Below are 19,313 nucleotides of genomic sequence, written 5' to 3'. Positions count from 1 at the left end.
ATGCCTCGAATTTATATTACTATCCTGAGGCTGAAGGAATATATAATACATATATATATATATATATATATATTATAATATATATAGGAGAATCTAACCATTTTTTTTTCTAATTAATCAGATGTCACTTTAAGTTTTTGTTTTTGGGTATACCAATTGAAGATCGTTTTAACTTAAAAGACATTGCGGATACAACAATAAACGATACAAATAAGTAGGCATAAAATAATTAGCTTAATCCCACTACTTGGACAAGTTTATCTTTTATAGGATTAGATATGAGTGTTTTGGTGAGCTGATCATAAAGCATGCGTTTTTTTTTTTTTTTTTCCCCTATATAATTCATTTTTGTGATCAATTAGTGTACTTAATAATTCCTTAACATATAGCTAATTAAAAGCTTAATTAATTTAAAGATGTTTAAGGGGTTTCAATTAATTATAATAAGATGGAGTAGTACTAAAAATTAAAGGGCCAATTAGGTAGTCTCGTCTTGGTACCAACTTCGTATATATGCAATGGCAAGCTAACCTAGGTGATAGTGAAACCATATTAACTCATCTAATTATTATAATTTTTTTAAATTTCCAAACAAAATAAATAAATAACTCAACTTTTTCAAATCTCGAAACAAAAATAATATTTTATTCTACTTTCAACTATTATCTCATCTCAACTCATTATCTAAACCACGTCTCTAACGAGTGTGCATGCGTGAATATAAGGACGTAAAGAATGTACCGCCTATACCATCCATCTGATCTGATCAAAGCATCAAATACTATATATATATATATATACACATTCATGTATATACCATTTTGACAGAGAAATAACAACGTGAACCAAGCAATACTACAGATGCTAACAATTCACCATCTTCCATAATTACATTACATATACTATCTATCTATTACGGTTAAAGATACGGTTAAAGAAAACTCATGTACAATCACGTGTGTCATATAGAAAGAATTAAAACTAGTTTTCCTGTGAATCACAAGGGTGCAGAATTTTGTTTTTTGTTGAAATATTTGAACATGAAGCCATGCATTTGCTTGATTTACTGCGCATTGGTTAACAGCTAGCTAGCCTATATAATATGACACAAAATCATTCTCACTTTCCTATGCTACTATTTTTTACACCGACCTATATAGGTTTCTCTATCTTGAACCTTTGGTCTCTGATATCGTTGCCCTTTTCCCTAAAAAAAAAAAAAAAAAAAAAAAAATATCCTACCCACGGGTTGGATAGTGCATGTCTACTAGTGCTAGTGCGGCCAATTCACCAAAGGGGAGTGCTACTCCCACATTCGGTGTATTCTATTTTTTTCTTCTTTTGTTTTTTTTTAATGCATTTTTTGTGTATTTTTTTAAAAAGAAAATACAAAAAATAAAAAACACAATACTAAAAAATAAATAAATACAAATGCTAAAAAAAATAAAAAATTCTATCAGTACAAATAATAAGTACACTTTCGATGTACCTATCATTTTCCTACACCAAATATCTAAACAGTACATGTTCTTGAGATCTCGAGTTTTATGCTATATATTATTTGTCATTTCTTCCTCGATGCCGAGTGACATGCGTACAACATAATACCATCTATTTTGAACACTGTTTCAAGTGGGAATTAGTGTTGATTATAGAGGGAAATGGGCGAGCCAACTATCTAGCTGCTTGGCATAACACTCCTTTGCCGTGTATTCCGGAGTAACATGACCAGCACCCTGTGTACGTACCAAAAGAGTTCATTATTTCCTTCAATTATTATTTTCTTGCAAACGTAATTTTTGAGATGACAGTATATGAAATGATCTTTCTTTCCTTCACCGTCGCATACCCTTACAATTTCCTAGTTTTGAGTCAGTCTGACTCCAAGCTCATTTACAATTCAACGTTTTTTTATAAGTAAATCACAATGAAAATTTACCTTTTAACAAAAAAAAAAAAAAAAAATGGCAATATTTTCACAGATTCACTCTCCCACAATCACAAAATTTTCTGAGCCAATAAAACTCAGCCGTCTTCAGTATGACAGAAAATGTCGTCTCTCCCTTTCACCCTCCTAAATTATGGAACAAACACTGAGAATCTTAAATTTGGGATCGACGTCACATAGAAGGTTACAGTTTTTGAATGCCAAAAACCTTTGGCATTCATTAATTTGACATTCTTCTCAGGTCCATTTACCTTAATGCATAAAGCTGTTGAACCGCACCGTTGACCAAATAGCATTGCCAATGCCATGTCACTGTATCAACTAAACCGCTTCATTATATTTAAGTATTCTCCCCGGACTGCAATCATATTCTATTTGTGGTGAAGGTAAAGGGAGAATGATCAAATCAATTAAGTACCATTTCCACCATATCTTATCCTCAGAAGAGCTGAACCGGAGGAAGTCACTCAACAACCGCAGTCCGCTTTTCCATTAATGATTCCAAAAATGCTGAACACAATTTGGTGAGGGGTGGAAGATTATGTGATGAACCACTGAATATGCTCTCCCAAGGCCTCTCCGATGGAACAGATGGCACCAACGAAGTCTGGTTTCTTGTTAAGTTTAACTTTGGTAACTCCCCATAAATTGATGCGTATCCAAATTTCTCTGTTATGAAAATAGATGAGCAAAGTTATAAATATATACAAAAATAAAAGCTAGCTATATATTACATCCCTATAGGAATTTAACAAAGAATTGAGTTAAAAAAGCCCAACTATTTTTCCGTTGCTACAAAAACAAAAATAACACTACTATTTTCTGACAGTATAAACTCAAAAGTAGAGTTCCAAACTCAGGTTTTGCTTAAAATAAAGACATAATTGTGAGTATTGCAGCAACTATATTTTTAATAGACGCGCATATGTTTCGAAATGAATTTCTCAATGTTGTTTGATCATGTGGGAACTGGGACATGCCACCAGCATACCTGGGCGCATACGGTGTCAAATCTAGTATCCAACAATTTCACGATAATGCAATAACGGTTTACAGAACATTGACACATCATCATAGAAGTAAAACATCCAGTCCACATGTATGCCGAGAAAAACAACAGACTGTGTCGTGAACTTAAAATACAATTTGGTAAAATGGGGCATTTCAAAGTGATTCAGTCAAGCACACAGGGAGCACTAGTCGTTTGCATCTATAGAAACTAGATATCACATAGTCTGAATTAAAATAGTAAGGTTTTAGTAAAGGAAGCCCGACCTGTCTCTTCAAACTCAACTAGACCGTCCTGCTGGGACATGCCAAGTTCATTTGCTTCATTGCCATATGGGTCAAAGAGGATGTACTCATGATCACCGTTTATATACACAAGCAATTCTTGCTGTGCATTCCCATCTGAATTATTCTGTTTCAAGGAAGAAGTATACCCTTGAAGAAATGCAACCCCACCTCCCTTGGCCTGCAAAAAAGAAGAATATGGTGCCAGAATAAATTGTCATCCTGCTCCAGTGGATTAGGAATGAGGTAAATTATGATGTAACAGAGTATTAAGGAGGATGCGAATTACCTTACTGTTTATAAAAATGTAAAAGTATCAATAAAAATAACAATCTTTATGTATTTTTTGAATATAATACATTTCAAAATATTATTAAAGAATTAGCCTTTCCTTATTTCATTCTTGTGTTAGTCTTCAATTACTTTGTCTCATAATGTTCTTTTAATTCTTTAAGATCTCTAGCATCCTCTTTGCTGCAACCAAAGCTCGTTCCAATTGTATTTCAAAAAAATGTCACTTGTAACATGACTTATTCTTGGCTGATATAACTGGGTTAAAATAACTTTAAGGAAGTTTAAGGAAGCCTACGTATAACCAAATAATACTAATTTTTTAAGAAAAGTTACTTTTTAGCCCTTCAGACCACCAGTTCTTTTGTAACATGACTACCATTAACTACCAAAGTTGTCATGTTGGAAGTTTTGTGGTCATATTGCAAAATGAATGGCAGTTTGAGGGGGTAAAATGTAATTTTCTTTTAACTTATTATGCTCGTTTGCAGCTAGATATTAGCAGATTGAGAATAGCCAATGAGACTTGAACTTACAAAAAAAAAAAAAATGGAAAGAGTTGGAAACAAATCATACCTTCTTTACAGACCAGGTAGCAACAGGAACAGGATCCATTGCATTGAACAGTAAGATTATCCCATCTCTTCCTTGAAACGATGGTTCAGACTCCATACATATAGATGATTCAGGAAGAAGAGCAAGAACGGCAAAAGATGATAGGTTTACTGCACATGCTACAGCTGCATAAAACATACATGGCACCATTAACCTGATAAAGATTTTTTTTATCGGTAAATTAACCTGATAAAGATACCATCTTAAACTATACAATTACCCAATTCACCAATAAGAACAGTTTCAGCACCAAAAATATCATGAATAGAAAATAACCAAATCTTTCCTCTCCTTTTTCTATGTTCTGCATCAGAAAGAGGCATGACTACACAAACTGCATCTCAACTGTTTATTCTGAGATGACTTTTAAGTATCTAAATTTAATACATGAGGTGTTGGATGATAATGTTACTACAAATATTTTTGAATCAAATGGAAAAGCATACTAAGAAACTGCTCTCGGCATGAAAGAAATGAGGATCTCCAAACCTTCAATGTGAAGCTTGTATGACCAAGATAGCGACAACTTTGACATGCTCCATATAGAGAGCTGTGGCTTTGAACCTCGGGACACGGAAACAAGATACTCTGAATTTCCAGCAAAGGACAGTGTAATGATTGGCTGTAATCAATAATATTGAAAAAAAGTTTAATGATAGATACAGAATCAGCCAGAGATGCCTCAAACGGATCAACCTGTTCCTGGGATTGATCTTTTATAAAATCTATTTTGGATTGGCAACAAAAAATTGATGCTACCAACTCTGAACAATAATCAAATTATTGAAGGGAACTCAAACTATGAACCAAAATTGAGATATGCTCCACTTTTTTAGGTCTTATGACAATCATCATGATAAACTATGAGCTACAAGGAGGTGCAGGATTTTCCATGGATGATAGACAGAAATCAGGTTGAAAAAACGCATTTAAGGTCAGTTTTGTGAGGGCTCTGGCTTCTTCAAAAATCCAAGAAGCATAGCAAAGATAGAAGGATTTTAACAAATCACCGTGAGAGTCTCTCCAATCACAGCGACAAGAACATTCTTGTTAGGATCCCACAAGGTGATGACAGTTTCTGCTGCAACAGCCAGGACAGAACCATCACAAGAAAATGCAGCAGCTGTCATTGGCTTTTTTCTGCATTAGGAACAAAAATCTATCACACAGACAGGAATAAATAGTTTCTATCATCAGATTATACTGCATTAGCCAATTATAGGTCATTTTGTTCTGCCATTTAACACAATCAAGAATATCAATCTCACAGTATCAACTATTTAAAAAGCAGAAAAGAAGAGGCAATTAGCAGCCTTACACCCTGTTCAGAGAAAAAAAAACCCTTAGATCTGAACAATGGCCAGAACCTTATGAGGGGTACGGACTAATCTAGGTTTCATTACCAATCTATCAGGAAAGCTAAATGGACATGAATAAAGACACAGATGTGGGCTTGGGTGGGCAATAGGAACTGGTTCCATAAGTAGAAAGGTTGTGACGGGTGCTAGTGGCCAATCTCATTGGTAGGAATTTGATCTGATTCATGTGGATTTTTGGTAGCTATGGGTTTGATAATGGGCTTATCAATGGGAATTACAACAAGATGGTAAATGTTTTCTGGTGAATTTAGGTTGGACATTAGCAATGATCGATCACTGAGAAAGTCATGTAGGTTATAGGTTATGGCGTTGATGGTGATGGTGAGGGATATTGTCATATTGAGGTGGGGATCTTAAAATCGTTATGAACAATCTTTGGATGTTTGTGATCAAGCCCTCTCTTCTACAAGCAGACTTACATCTAATAATTAAATGTCAAATATGTTATTGTGGAAAAAGGAAAATAAAAGTACTAGCCTCTACAAAAAAAAGTATTGTACTACAAAATAAAGTGCATGATCATACTTGTATGCCCCAACAGCCAAGCATTTCCAGCCAGAATTCTGAAGCATCAGACCTTTCTCCTGAATCTCGTCATTGCAAACCCATAACTGAAATATCAAATTGAAATTGTAAGTTACAGGAAGGAGGATTTTCAACTTTTATATTGCCACTCAACCAAGATTACCTTGAAGTCCCCACCATATGATGAGCTAACTGCCACATTACGGGTAGGATGAAAAGCAACAGCAGAAATACCAGCATCCCTATATAAAAATGGCACAATGTTCATCTCTACCATGCAATATATACACAAAGGGGATACATTTTAATGAACACATTCAGCTTCATACAAAAGAAGCACATAAGATAAATGGTGTGATTTCACCTTTGGAGCTAACAATTTTGAAAACAGCACCAGAGGCTTTTGATAAGCATAATTAGCTGGTAAAAAATTTCAAAATTTTCTAGATAAATAGGTCAAGGCCAAACCTATGAGGTTCATAAATAACAGTTGACAAGCTGAACTTTTTGTTTTCTGAACTCAATGCCCAAAACTTAAGGCAAACAAGACTTCCTATTCCCTCTTCAGGAAGCTTAGCTTCAACAGTACTCATCATAGATCCATCTAGGGAGACAGCCACAAAAGTCACTACAACCTGTAACAATAATAATCCATGATTTAGAATGAAATTGTTAAAAAACAGTGATCGTATCAACCACAAGTATGTATGACCTAGAATATATAACATTTCATGATAAAAAAAATTACAAATAAGGAACTCCATACCGTGATTTCATCAGCTGGTTGATGATTTCTTTCACAGACTTGAACCTGCAAAGCGTCAGTTTTAGAACAGATCAACTCCCAATGTATCGCTTGAAATGGACAGGAGCATTCTTACACAAATGATTGTGATTTCGGAAAAATAGAAAGTGGGGTTGGACCGGTATATGATGCACCCCACCTAGTAGGGAAGGATCCACTGAAATTTATGGAATAAATTGAATGTGTTTGTGCATCGACATGGGCCCCACATAGGACCAATGTGATTCTATCAAGGCCCAATAAATGGAGTGCATCCATGCAAATCAGAAGTGCAGCAGTGAACATAGCAGGGCCCCACCAGGTATATCAATTGGGTTCAACTATAAAACAAAATAAATACAGATATTTTTTTTAACAAAGTGGGAAAACAGATGGCTCGATCAAAAATTAAAAGAAAAAGAAAAGATGTCTCGATTTTCTTTTCCACTGGGCTCCAACCTTTTTCCCTCCAAATACCCAATGCAAAAAAATAATATCAAGGAGAAAATGTCATGTATCAACTACACAGAACTTAAAGCTGAAACTCAAGCAACAAAAAAGCTTTTTAAAAGTAAACACAGCTCAACAGGCAAAACTGTGGAGAGAGAAAACTAATTGACCATAAGTAGGAGATTCCACATAAATTAACCAAACCATCAAGCTAAAACACCTCACCTCATATATTCCACGGTCATCAAACAAGCTATAGAATTGGATCCCATAGTTCTCTGTACATTGGGCAACCAATCCAGATGAGTAATCAAATGCAAACCCACTACATAGACCTTCGTATATCCCTGGGAGTGAATGAGGAAGCTGGGAAGAAAAGAAACTGGGTAAAAAGATTTTGAAACTTAAATTATTATCACATAAAACTTCAGAAAATATAGTTAGATATAGGATGCTCATTTTTTATTTACATAATTAAGGCTTCAAGACAGTATGTGAGCTCTTTGCAACAAACCTTGATCCCTGAGATGGATTTCAAGATCTCCATTGAAGGCATTTTCAGTATATGAATTTGATTATCTGCACAAGATATCTGAAGAAGGCCCTCATTTCAGTAAAAACAGTGAAATTAACTAGATCTGTTTCAGCAGAGACAGTGATCTGCATAAATATTCTCCTTACAGAGGAAAGTGTAGGATCCGGAGAATCTGTATAATATAGAAGTGGAGATCCAATTCGTGGTAAAAATTTCTTCTTCCCTGTATCTAGCTGCCAGACCACAAGAACTCCCTCCTTTCCACCTAGACCCCAACAGAAGCATCAGAATCAAGATATACTTTTTTTTTTTTTATAAGTATATTACAAATAAAAGAATAGGCAAAAGCCATGTTCAGTACAAAGAATGTCCTAATTAAGTAGGAGCATTAGAAACAAGGAAAGCATGGAAATCTTGGCCATTATAGTTAACAGCACTGGCCCAAGGACAAAGAGTTCTAAAAAAGAAAGCTTTAAGTTCCTCCATTGATCTTTCTTTGTCCTCATACGTTCGTTCATTGCGTTCCTGCCATAAACACCACATAACGCAAATAGGCAACATCTTCCATACAGCCTTGATCTGTTGGTTACCTCTTAGATCTGTCCAACTAGCCAACATCTCCACTACAGACTCGGGCATAACCCACCCCAATCCTAGTCTTCTGAATACTTCATTCCAAATCTCTCGAGCTATATCACAATGTACTAGAAGGTGATCGACAGATTCACCCTCGTTCCTACACATGCAGCACCAATCTGCGATGATCACCCCTCGTCTTCTCAAATTATCCATTGTGAGGATCGTACCCAAAGAAGCTGTCCACACAAAAAATGCTGCTTTGAGAGGCGCCTTGTGTCTCCAAATCCTTTTCACTGAGTTGGAGGTTCTTGAGACAGCGATTTATAATACGAGCGAACCGAGAATAAGCCTTTTCCCGTATGTTTCCACCACAACCTATCAGCTTGATGATTACTGCATTTGAGTGAATACAAGTGGCTGAAAAGAGCTGCAAAACTGTCCACTTCCCAATCATGTGCCACCCGGCTAAAATTAATGTTCCATTGTATTTGTTCCCCCACTAACACCATAACTTCCGCCACAGAGATGTCATTGTCACTTGCCACCCTAAAAAGAACAAGAAATAGATCCTTTAAAGCACCATTACCACTCCATATATCATACCAAAATTTGATCCTAGTCCCATCTCCAAGACAAAATCTTGTGTGCCTGACAAAGACCCCCCATCCTTTTCTTATATGTTTCCACAAACCCACACCATAAGCCCCACTCAGTTCATTGGTACACCATCCCCCCCATAATTCTCCATATTTACTCTCAATCACCAGTTTCCATAAAGCCTCAGGTTCTTTATGATATCTCCACAACCATTTCCCAAGTAGCGCCCGACTAAAGATTCTCAAATTTCTAATGCCCAAACCACCAGAAGAGATAGGTCTGCATACTTTTTCCCATCTAACTAGGTGGAATTTAAACTCTTCACCCAATCCTCCCCACAGGAAATCTCGTTGAAGTTTCTCAATGCGAACTGCCACACTTGCTGGGATAGGGAATAAGGACAAAAAATAGGTCGTTAAGTTAGATAACGTACTCTTTATCAAGGTAATCGTACCACCTTTAGACAAGTACAATTTCTTCCATCCTGCTAATCGACGCTCTACTTTCTCAATCACTGTATCCCATATAGAAGCCGCTCGCGAGGCGGCCCCCAATGGAAGCCCAAGGTATGTCATAGGGAGTGAAGCAATCTTACACCCCAAAGTATTAGCCAATTGTCTTACTCGCTGTACACCTCCGATAGGTACCATCTCTAATTTATCCAAATTCACTTTCAACCCTGAAATTGCTTCAAAACAAAGAAGGAAGGCCTTTAAAACACGAATCTGATTGACATCTGCCTCACAGAAGATAAGTGTATCATCTGCAAACAATAAATGCGAAATATTAATAAGTCCCCCTCCCGGGGATCCTATCGAATAACCACTCACACACCCATTTGCAACCAGGGCTGAGGTCATTCTGCTCAAAGCCTCCATTACAATAACAAACAGAAGTAGTGACAGCGGATCTCCTTGTCTAAGGCCTCGTGTACTGTTAAAAAAACCCGTTGGACTTCCATTTATCAAAACTGAAAATTTTGCTGTAGATATACACCAACGGATCCACGATCTCCATCTTTCCCAAAAACCACACCTCCTTAGGAGATCAAGCAAAAAATCCCAATTAACATGGTCATATGCTTTCTCCATGTCTAGTTTGCAAATAACCCCAACACTACCAGCTTTCAGTCTGCTGTCCAGACATTCATTTGCGATAAGGACCACATCTAAGATCTGTCTATCCTTTACAAAAGCATTTTGAGGTTTTGAGATAATCTTTCCCACTACCTCACTAAGGCGGTTCGCAAGTACCTTAGAGATGATCTTATAAACCCCATTTATTAGGCTAATGGGTCAGAACTCCCTGATCTCTTCAGCCCCAACCCTCTTCGGAATCAACACTAGAAAGGTGGCATTTAGGCTTTTCTCGAATTGTCCAGCCGAATGGAACTCCTGGAACACCTTCATGAGATCATCCTTTAATACCTCCCAGCATGTTTGAAAAAAACCCATGGAAAAACCGTCAGGACCCGAAGCCTTATCTTTGGTCATCTTCCTCACCACTTTGAAAACCTCAGCCTCCTCAAACGGCCTCTCCAAACGAATGCCATCCATAGGCCCAATGGAGTCGAAAGCTAACCCATCAGGCTTCGGACGCCAACCCTCCTGCTCAGTAAGAAGTTGTTCAAAGAACTCAACTACATGATCATTAATTCTTTGTTCATCCTTACAATCAGCCTCATCTATCTTCAACATCTCAATATTATTAGCTCTTCTATGAGAATTGGCTACCCTGTGAAAAAACTTAGTGCATCTATCACCTTCCTTCAACCATAACGCTCTCGACTTTTGTCGCCACGATATCTCTTCTAAAAGAATGATCCTCTCGAGATCTGCAGCCAGCACTAGTTTTTTAGTTAATTCTTCCTGAGTTAAGACCCTGGACTCTTGTAACCTTTCCATTTCAGCTATCTCCCCTGTCTTGGTTTTCTTTTTATCCCCAATGTTCCCAAAAGACTGACTATTCCACAATTTTAAATCTTGTTTTAAAGCTTTCAATTTACCAGCAAAAGAAAAACTTAGTGTGCCCTGAAAATGATAAGATGACCACCACTGTTTGACCCTATCAACAAAACGTTCTGCTTCCAACCACATGTTTTCGAACTTAAAATATCGACGTCTTCTTTGAATCCCACCAGAATCTAACATTATGGGCCAATGATCCGAGCATAACCGAGGCAATCTCTTTTGCCAAACCTCCGGGAAGTGACTTTCCCACTCAGGGGAAATTAAGAATCTATCTAGTCGAGACCATGTCTGATTATTGGCCCACGTACTTAAACCCCCAGCCATTGGTAGATCCACTAAATTCAACTCAAAGATACATTCTAAAAAATCAGACATAGCTGGGCGCATTCTTCTATTACCGAAACTCTCACTAGGAAATCTTATAACATTGAAATCTCCACCAATACACCATGGAAGATCCCACCAACTAATATACACCGGCTAATTCATCCCACAATAGTCTACGGTCATTGTCTGAATTTGGCCCATAAACCCCTGCCAATGCCCACAAGAAGCCATCTGATACGCTCTTAAACGAGCATGCTACCGAAAACAACCCTATAAACTCCTCATTTTTCTCCACCACCCTTTGATCCCACATCACCAAAATACCTCCTAAGGCCCCATTAGCTGCCAAATGTACCCACTTCACGTGTGCACAACTCCATAAACTTCTTACAATTCTTGTGGTGATAACTTTCAACTTCGTCTCCTGTAAGCAAACAATGTCCGCCTTCCACCCTCTCAACAAGTTTCTTACTTGAAGACGCTTACTCGGTACATTTAGACCGCGGACATTCCATGAAACAATTTTTGGTTTCATTTGGGAAAGGCCAGCCCCTTTCCTTTAGTCCTCTCCCTGCTAGAGCTACCTTCAGAGTTCATTGACCAAGTCAACCTCCTGAGTTCACGCTGTTTTTTGGATCCCACTTTCTTTCGTTGTTGATGACCCGCTTCGATAGCCGTGAGTAATGCCATGAACTGCTCCTCATAACCTTCACACTTCAAACCCACCGTTTCTTGAATATCTTTTACTGTGTTAAAGATCCAATCTGATGCACTCGATGGATCTGGAAATAAACACTTCAACGGGATAGGATTTTGCATTCGAAATTCCGGTTGTTCCTCCATATGCTCTTCTCCTAAACTCCCACTTCCCCAGCAAAGTTGTTTGACACCTGAATAAGTCTCTGGGAATTCTCCTCATCAGAAAGGAATAAGTCTTCACTGGCCGAGTCCCCTGTTTCACTCTCCCCCATAAAAACGTCATCGTTGAACTGCACATAGGCACTCACTTGACCCTCGCTGCCTCCCCACACTCCGTCGGCAGTTTCTGTGCATTCCCCGGAGGAGGAAGTGCACTCGGTGGTGGTGGAAGGACCACTTCTAGAACTGTCGCGTTCTCCTTCATCGCCTGCGTGAGCATGCCGCTCTCTTGATGCTCCACCACCTTCGTCGGCGGCTTCTGAGGTTGTCGCGACGAGGATTCTGGCAAGTCCACCACCCTCTGATGAAGGCGCAGTGACAGCTCCCTTAGTGAAGGCTTCCTTCCTCCCCCCGCAGTAGCTGCCCTAGGCCTCCACTCGTTTTGGGCCCTGGGCTTGGGCCTCCATTCTTGTCCATGGGTGTCACGGGCTTGACTTAGACTCGGCCCATACTGGCTCACTCGATAAAACGCTCCCCTTGTCTACCCCACCACCTTTCCAGCCCTTAAACGCCTCGTTTCGTCTAATACCAAGCCATCCCCGACAATTCTCAACAACTTGGCCACTTCCCTCTGCAAATTCCCCAACTGCCACTGCACATCCCTCAACATGCAGTGTACCTCCCGCACGTCTCTTTCACACTTTCTTTCCCGAAAGGAGCCCAGAGGCACTCGAGACTCTTCACCATCTTGACCTCCCCCGCCGGCCCCATTTCTTGACGCAACGAAGGTCACCGCTTCTTTATAGGATTTCAATTGTGCTACCTCCCCCACTTCCTCCTCGAGACATCGCCACCAAACCCAGCTCTCTTTCTACCCCACCTGAACCTCCCTCATTCTTCTCCATCCCCTTCCCCCTTCTTCTTCAGGAATAAAAATGACGCTACGGCGGCCCCCTTCAGCATACACCGCTACTTCCATAAATCTGCCACGATTATTGGAACATCTCTGCGCAATGAAACTCCGATAACCCTCCCTTCTTGACGAGTAATAATCCTTTCTTACACCAATCTCACTCTCCTCCAAAGCTCTCTCAAGCCACTGCACAGTGCTCAAACCCATCAGTAACTCCTGCTTAAACCTCCTACCTCTCTCAGTGATACGTACCAGACATCCTTCTCTCACGACGGAGAAAATCTTTGATTCAATGACAAGCTCCCAAGAGCTTACCATTTTAGTCATCGTCGCCGAAGATATTAAAACTCTCAAGAAATACTTTGCGCTTTGAATGAATAAACAACAACAGAAAATGGTTACGATAAGCATCCAAGTCCTTTTTCATCTGAAACTGCTGGACAGCCAATAAAATATCATGGTACTTAAAGATTGGTGTAGGGGTTGGAATAGATCTTAAATCAATGCATAAAGGTAGATCCCACAGAATAGAATAAAGGAAACAGGTTTTGTCATGCACCACTCATTCAACAACCTAGGAGATGTCCCTCCATAACCCAGGGACTATATAAGGGCATTCCAGTTGGTTGATCACTGCAATACCCTTCATATACAGACCAATCATCAACTACACTCAGCAACAAGCAAGAATATAATTTTTTTATAGGTAGCAATAAGCATGATTATAATTAGAAATATGATGTACTACATATCCAATGTTTTCATGTAAAGCATACAAAACCGTTTTTCATGTTAAGTATACAAAACCGTCAAAGCAGTTCTCCCCTTGCCCAATGTTAGCTTCACTGCATTTTTGTCTTATATCAAGGCATAAAGCAATGTATCTGAAAGAACTACACTTTATCCAATTATGGAAAAGCCTTTTTACCTGAATATAAATAGGCTCCATCAGAAGAGAAAAAGAGGACATTCACTTCAGCAGAGTGCCAATGCCATGTGGAGCAAGAATCAGCATCGTCATTTCCCCTCACCCCAGGTCTTTCCTCCTCTTTATCCACCAATCTTCCACTCACTAGTTCATCACAGACAGAAAATGTTCGATAACCAAATCCCCGCCAGACTAAAATTCTCCCAGTTACATCACCTGCAGCTACAATCCTCTTAGATGGATGAAATGCAAGAACAGTCAAATTCTTTGTATGATGCAGGGTTATTTTCTTTGACACTGAACGCCCAGAATCTTTTTCAGGGACCATCCATATATGAAGCTTGCGCTTATTTCTGATGCCGATGAATTTTCCCACTGAACTAACAGCTACAAATTCTGGTTTTGGAGTCTGTAAAAAAGATACAAAAATTATCATTCCCATAAATTACAGAACAGTTGAAAATACAGCAACTAGAAACAAGTAGGACTTACAGTTTGAACCACACTCAACAACTACAGTACATAAGAAACCGATGCAGCAGCACTGAACTCAATAAACTCTTAACCATGATCTGACTCTTGCTAATTGAATCATGAGTTTGCTAACTTTCTTAGGCTTATTTTTAAATGAATCAGCAAATCACCACTGCCAACAAAAAGAATATCTTGTTTCAGAGTTTTGTTTTGTTCATAGAAACTTGGTTTGTCCTAAATCCTTTTTTTTTTTTTTTGGATAAGTGAATTATCCTAACTCCTTCCTAAAGAAAACTGTGTTATTATCAATGCGTTAAAAAATATAATCATTCCACTAAACTTGATGTTTACGTAACTATTGTTTTTATAATTTCTATCAAACTTCAATCCACTGCATTGAATCAAATCCTTATATCTAGATATTTGATATTTGGAACTACTAAAGCCAAATTCACAGACAAATAGAAGTAGCTACACTTCCACCAAGTGGCACCTCTTTCAATATTAATCCACCAATCAAACGAGATGCTGTCAAGTTACACTTCCGAATCTGTCCGCGCCTAGCTTTGGGCCTGTTTTCTTGTTCTATGGTATCTTCAACAGACAGATAAGCAAAAAGATCACTTGGTTTCTCATCGTTCTCAACTGGTTGGTCTAATAAAGATGGAATCACCTAAACAAAAAACATGAAAAAGTTAAAGTCAGTACTCACTTTTAGCATAAATAATAGAGTTAAAACAAAAGCAAAATTTATAGCAATTTTGGACAAGCAAGCCTTTGAAAGCTCTTAATTCTCATCTATACCACCCAGAATTGCAACCTATAAATATTTCCATATATTTTGACTACTCAGACAAAGCACAAACAAATTTACAAATTATCAGCCAAAATTCAAACAAATCAACATAATTAAACCAGCCAACTTCTCCAAAATTATATCCACATACCAACCGCAGAGACATTAGCATATATACATGCATACATAACCACATCAAATGATATTGCTTGCAATAAGCCCAAGGAAAAGCCTAAGCTACATTTAAGCTTATATTCCAAAGGACCAATCAAAATTACGATTGGAGGCACTTAGAATTATTATCAAGGCCAAGAACTTAATCCTACGATGCAGCACAGGACCTCATTCACCATCCTCCCATAGATGTTAGGTGTTACAATCTCCCTCACTCAAACCTCTGAAACCCTCACCAGGCCATTTGGTTATGGCACAGCTCAAGTTTTATAATTATAGTTGATAGTGGCAGATCCAAAGAGGGTGAGGGGCCATTACACCCCAATAATACAGGAAACCTCCCTCCTTTGACCCCTGCCCCAAAATCTTAAAACAAAATTTTACTCAAGATATTAAAATTTTGGCCCTAAAAGCCAAAAATGTACTTTTCTTAAAAAAAAAAATAACTCATAACGCATGTCATTTTTCTACTCTCTTGAATCCGGTTTAAAGTTTTCCTTATTTTCTTATACGTTTATTTTCTACACGTGACTTTTCTCCACTCTCTCTTGAAATCCCCTCAAAAATTTTCCTTAAGAGTCATTCATTTCCCTTTTCTAGCAGTTGCTTCTCTTGGGTCTACAAACCAATATAACCTTGTCGATTGGTGAGTTACACGCATCGAGAGTGTCACATAGGAGAAGGAAGCGCCATTCAAGCTAGCGCTCATTGGCTTATAAACCTAGCGACATAAACCACACAACAGCTAAAAAGACAAACAAACACAAAAAAAAAAAAAAAAAAAAAAAAAAAGGAAAGAACAGAACAGAATTTAGCAGCGAAAGCATAGGGTAGCAAGGGATCAAACTTACCATGGAGAAAATGGGCATCTTAATATCGACCTTCTTCATTAAGTCCGGCACCGAAAAATCCCAATGCCGAATCGACCCATCGAGTGAGGCGGTCCAGCAGTAGCACAAAATCTTAGAAGCGGGGCTCGATGCCGGCACCACAATCACCGACGTCACCGATGCCGTATGACCTTCCAATGATGCAATCTACAAAAGAAGAAATTCGGTTCATGGGGAGCAAACACTGTAATTCCACAGGAAATTAAAGGGTGACAGTAAGCGAACCTGTAAGCCAGTGGAGGTGCTGAAGATGGAGACGGTGTTGCCTGTGCAAACGAGAAGACGCTTCCCGTCGTTCGAAAAGGCAGGGGGCGAAGACACATAGCTCTTCCCCCCAGTTTTCATGTTGCAGAGTTACGGGGAGAGGGAGAGAGCCAGGGGGTGGGGTGCTTCTCGGCGTCTCGCTACCGCTGCTTGGATGGTGGTTCCGCAAAAGCCCTAAAACAATTTCTGCTAAAACCCTGGAATATATTCCTGTCTGACTTAAAAGTTTTTTTATTTGAAGTTAATAATGTTTTCCAGTCCAATTAACGCGCAAAATATTTAACAAAGAGTTTAATATCGGTCACGGCCCATTCAGGTAAGTTTATATATTCCGGCCCATGTTTTGGTCAGTTTGTACAGCTACATTAGGCCCATAGGTTCTCTCCCTTTCTCGGTATTGATTTTTTTTTTTCTTTTTTTTATGAACGAATGTGGCATCACATGCGGATCTAATTCAGACACTAGTTCCACAACATCAACCAAAAAAAAAAAAGATAAAGAAAAATCGAGAATAAAAGATACTTTTTTCACCTCAACCAAACAGAATCCATCAAATTGGATCCGGAGTGCCAAAAGAAAATGTTTTATATTTTCTATTTCCTTCCACCATAGAGATTATTGAGTTGTCTACTACTGCAGCAAAAAGCTCCACCACCTCAGCTTCCTCAAGCAAATCCACCACGTCAGATGCCTCTCAAGAAGATCCTTCTGGAATCACCTAGACAAGGATGGTGCCTACCCTCTGGTTATGGCTTGTGAATTGTTTTGTAAAGTGGACGACACTCTTGTAACAAACTCTGTCATATGGTTGTTTTTTGTGATGCACCGCAAGTGCTTAGGAATATTCCTAGGAGAAGATTTTGTTGAACCTCTGTATATATATACATTACTGTACATAGAAACATTCATCAATAGAATTGTATATGTTTTCCTCTCCTTCTTGACTTTCATCGTGGTACCAAAGCTAAAATTCGACTAACGTCCTTCTTCTCATTTTCCTTTTCTTTACTCTGTTCTTGCTTACTCCCCTTCAATGGTTGCCGATACTTCCTATTCTGCTAAAGAACCTTCCAATACCTCTACCTTCACCTCCCTAGCAATTTCTCTCCCATTGTTTTCGTTAAGCTCAGTTCCGATAATTTTTTACTTTGGTGTGCACAAATCATTCCCTACCTCCATGGTCAAGAGTTTTTCCACTTCATCGATGGCTCCACTCCTCCCCCTCCTCCTATCCTTCCAGTCACATCTCTTTCTATATATGGATCCTCTCCTCCTCAAACCAATCCTGCTTATTTACAGTGGCGCCATACTGACCAAATGCTCATTAGTGCTCTCCTTTCCTCCCTCATCGAGCCAATCCTTGCTCAGGCCATAGCTTCCCGGACCTCCCATGAACTATGGGTTACTCTAGACATTATGTTCACCTCACAATCTCAGGCCAAAATCTTCCAAATTCGTCATCAACTCACAAACTTAAAAAAAGGTTCTCTCTCGATGATTGACTATTATCGCAAAGTCTGCCTCCTCTTAGACACAATGACCGCTGATGGTGAGCCCCTCTGTGACTCTGAAGTTGTTTCTTACCTTCTCAATGGCCTAAACTCAGAATATGAATCATTTGTCATTTCGGTGACAAAAAGAGCCACCCCTATTAGCTCAGCTGAACTTTTCAACCTTCTACTTACCTTTGAAAGTCATGTCTCTCTCACAACAACCATTCAACATGACCTTCTACCTACACCATATGCTAATATACCTACCCATCTTCCCAACCAAAACTCAGCCCGTGGTCACAACACTTATCACGACACTCGGGGCGGCCGCTCTCGAGGAGGTCGTTTCTCTCCATCTCATTCATTTTCACCCCAACAAACAAATAAGCCCGCATGTTAGGTTTGCAACAAAGTTGGTCATGTCGCACTTCAGTGCTATCACTGTTTCGACCAGGCTTATCAATTTGAACCACCCCATTCTCTGTCTGCTCATTACACAAGTTCACAGCCCCTTTCCAATAGACAGTGGTACCCGGACTCTGCTGCTTCAAATCACATAACTTCGAACCTCCACAATCTCAATCTATCCAGTGAACCTTACCTTGGACATGAGCAGATTCATGTTGGCAATGGCACTGCCCTCCCTCTCACTCACATCGGTAACTCTCAGTTTTCTTCCTTAAACTCTACTTTCTCTTCATAAATTATTTTGTGTTCTCCAAATAACCAAAAACTTAGTTTTAGTTCAAAATTTCTATCATGACAACTCTGTTTTCTTTGAGTTTCATGAATCTTATTTTATTGTGAAGGACAAATGGACAGAAAAATTACTTCTCCATGGACACATGATGGCCTCTACTTATTTCCTCCTCCAGCTTCCTCAAAATCTGCCCCAGTTGCTTTCATTGGTGAACGAACTACTTTTGAACAATGACACAATCAGCTTGGTCATCCCAACCTTAAACTTGTTTCTTGCATTTTACATACCAAATATTTACCTTTTATTCCGTCTCAACATGATTTTTATTGTTCTACTTGTCCTCTTGCCAAATGTAGGCAATTATCTTTTAAATCTTCCAGTACTCGGTCCTTAAGACCTTTGCATTTAATTTTTGTGGATGTATGGGGTCTATCCCCTTATATATCAAGAGATGGCTTTCATTATTGTATCTCCTTTGTTAATGATTTTAGCCGTTATACTTGGTTCTATCCTTTAGCCTCAAAAGGTGA

At 38.8% G+C, this 19,313-nt stretch overlaps 1 protein-coding gene across 1 annotated transcript; it reads right to left on the bottom strand.

Moving 5' to 3' along the window:
* Positions 1 to 1,957: 1,957 nt before the first annotated feature.
* LOC121262840 (WD repeat-containing protein 75) lies at positions 1,958 to 16,730 on the bottom strand. The gene is made up of 16 exons (XM_041165476.1): positions 16,552 to 16,730; positions 16,288 to 16,473; positions 14,960 to 15,139; positions 13,993 to 14,401; positions 7,967 to 8,085; positions 7,800 to 7,877; positions 7,511 to 7,651; positions 6,818 to 6,862; positions 6,520 to 6,686; positions 6,215 to 6,293; positions 6,052 to 6,137; positions 5,158 to 5,287; positions 4,637 to 4,769; positions 4,109 to 4,272; positions 3,224 to 3,422; positions 1,958 to 2,617 (listed from the first exon to the last, which is right to left on the bottom strand). Exons 1-16 carry the CDS (start codon positions 16,669 to 16,671, stop codon positions 2,412 to 2,414), a joined length of 2,442 nt encoding a protein of 813 aa, XP_041021410.1. The 5' UTR covers positions 16,672 to 16,730; the 3' UTR covers positions 1,958 to 2,411.
* Between the last annotated feature and the right edge of the window lie 2,583 nt (positions 16,731 to 19,313).

The sequence above is a fragment of the Juglans microcarpa x Juglans regia genome, chromosome 4S (genome assembly GCF_004785595.1).
Source record: "Juglans microcarpa x Juglans regia isolate MS1-56 chromosome 4S, Jm3101_v1.0, whole genome shotgun sequence".
NCBI classification, from domain to species: Eukaryota; Viridiplantae; Streptophyta; class Magnoliopsida; order Fagales; family Juglandaceae; genus Juglans; species Juglans microcarpa x Juglans regia.
Note: the sequence above shows the minus strand (reverse complement) of the source record. Positions and strands in the feature narration are given on the sequence as shown.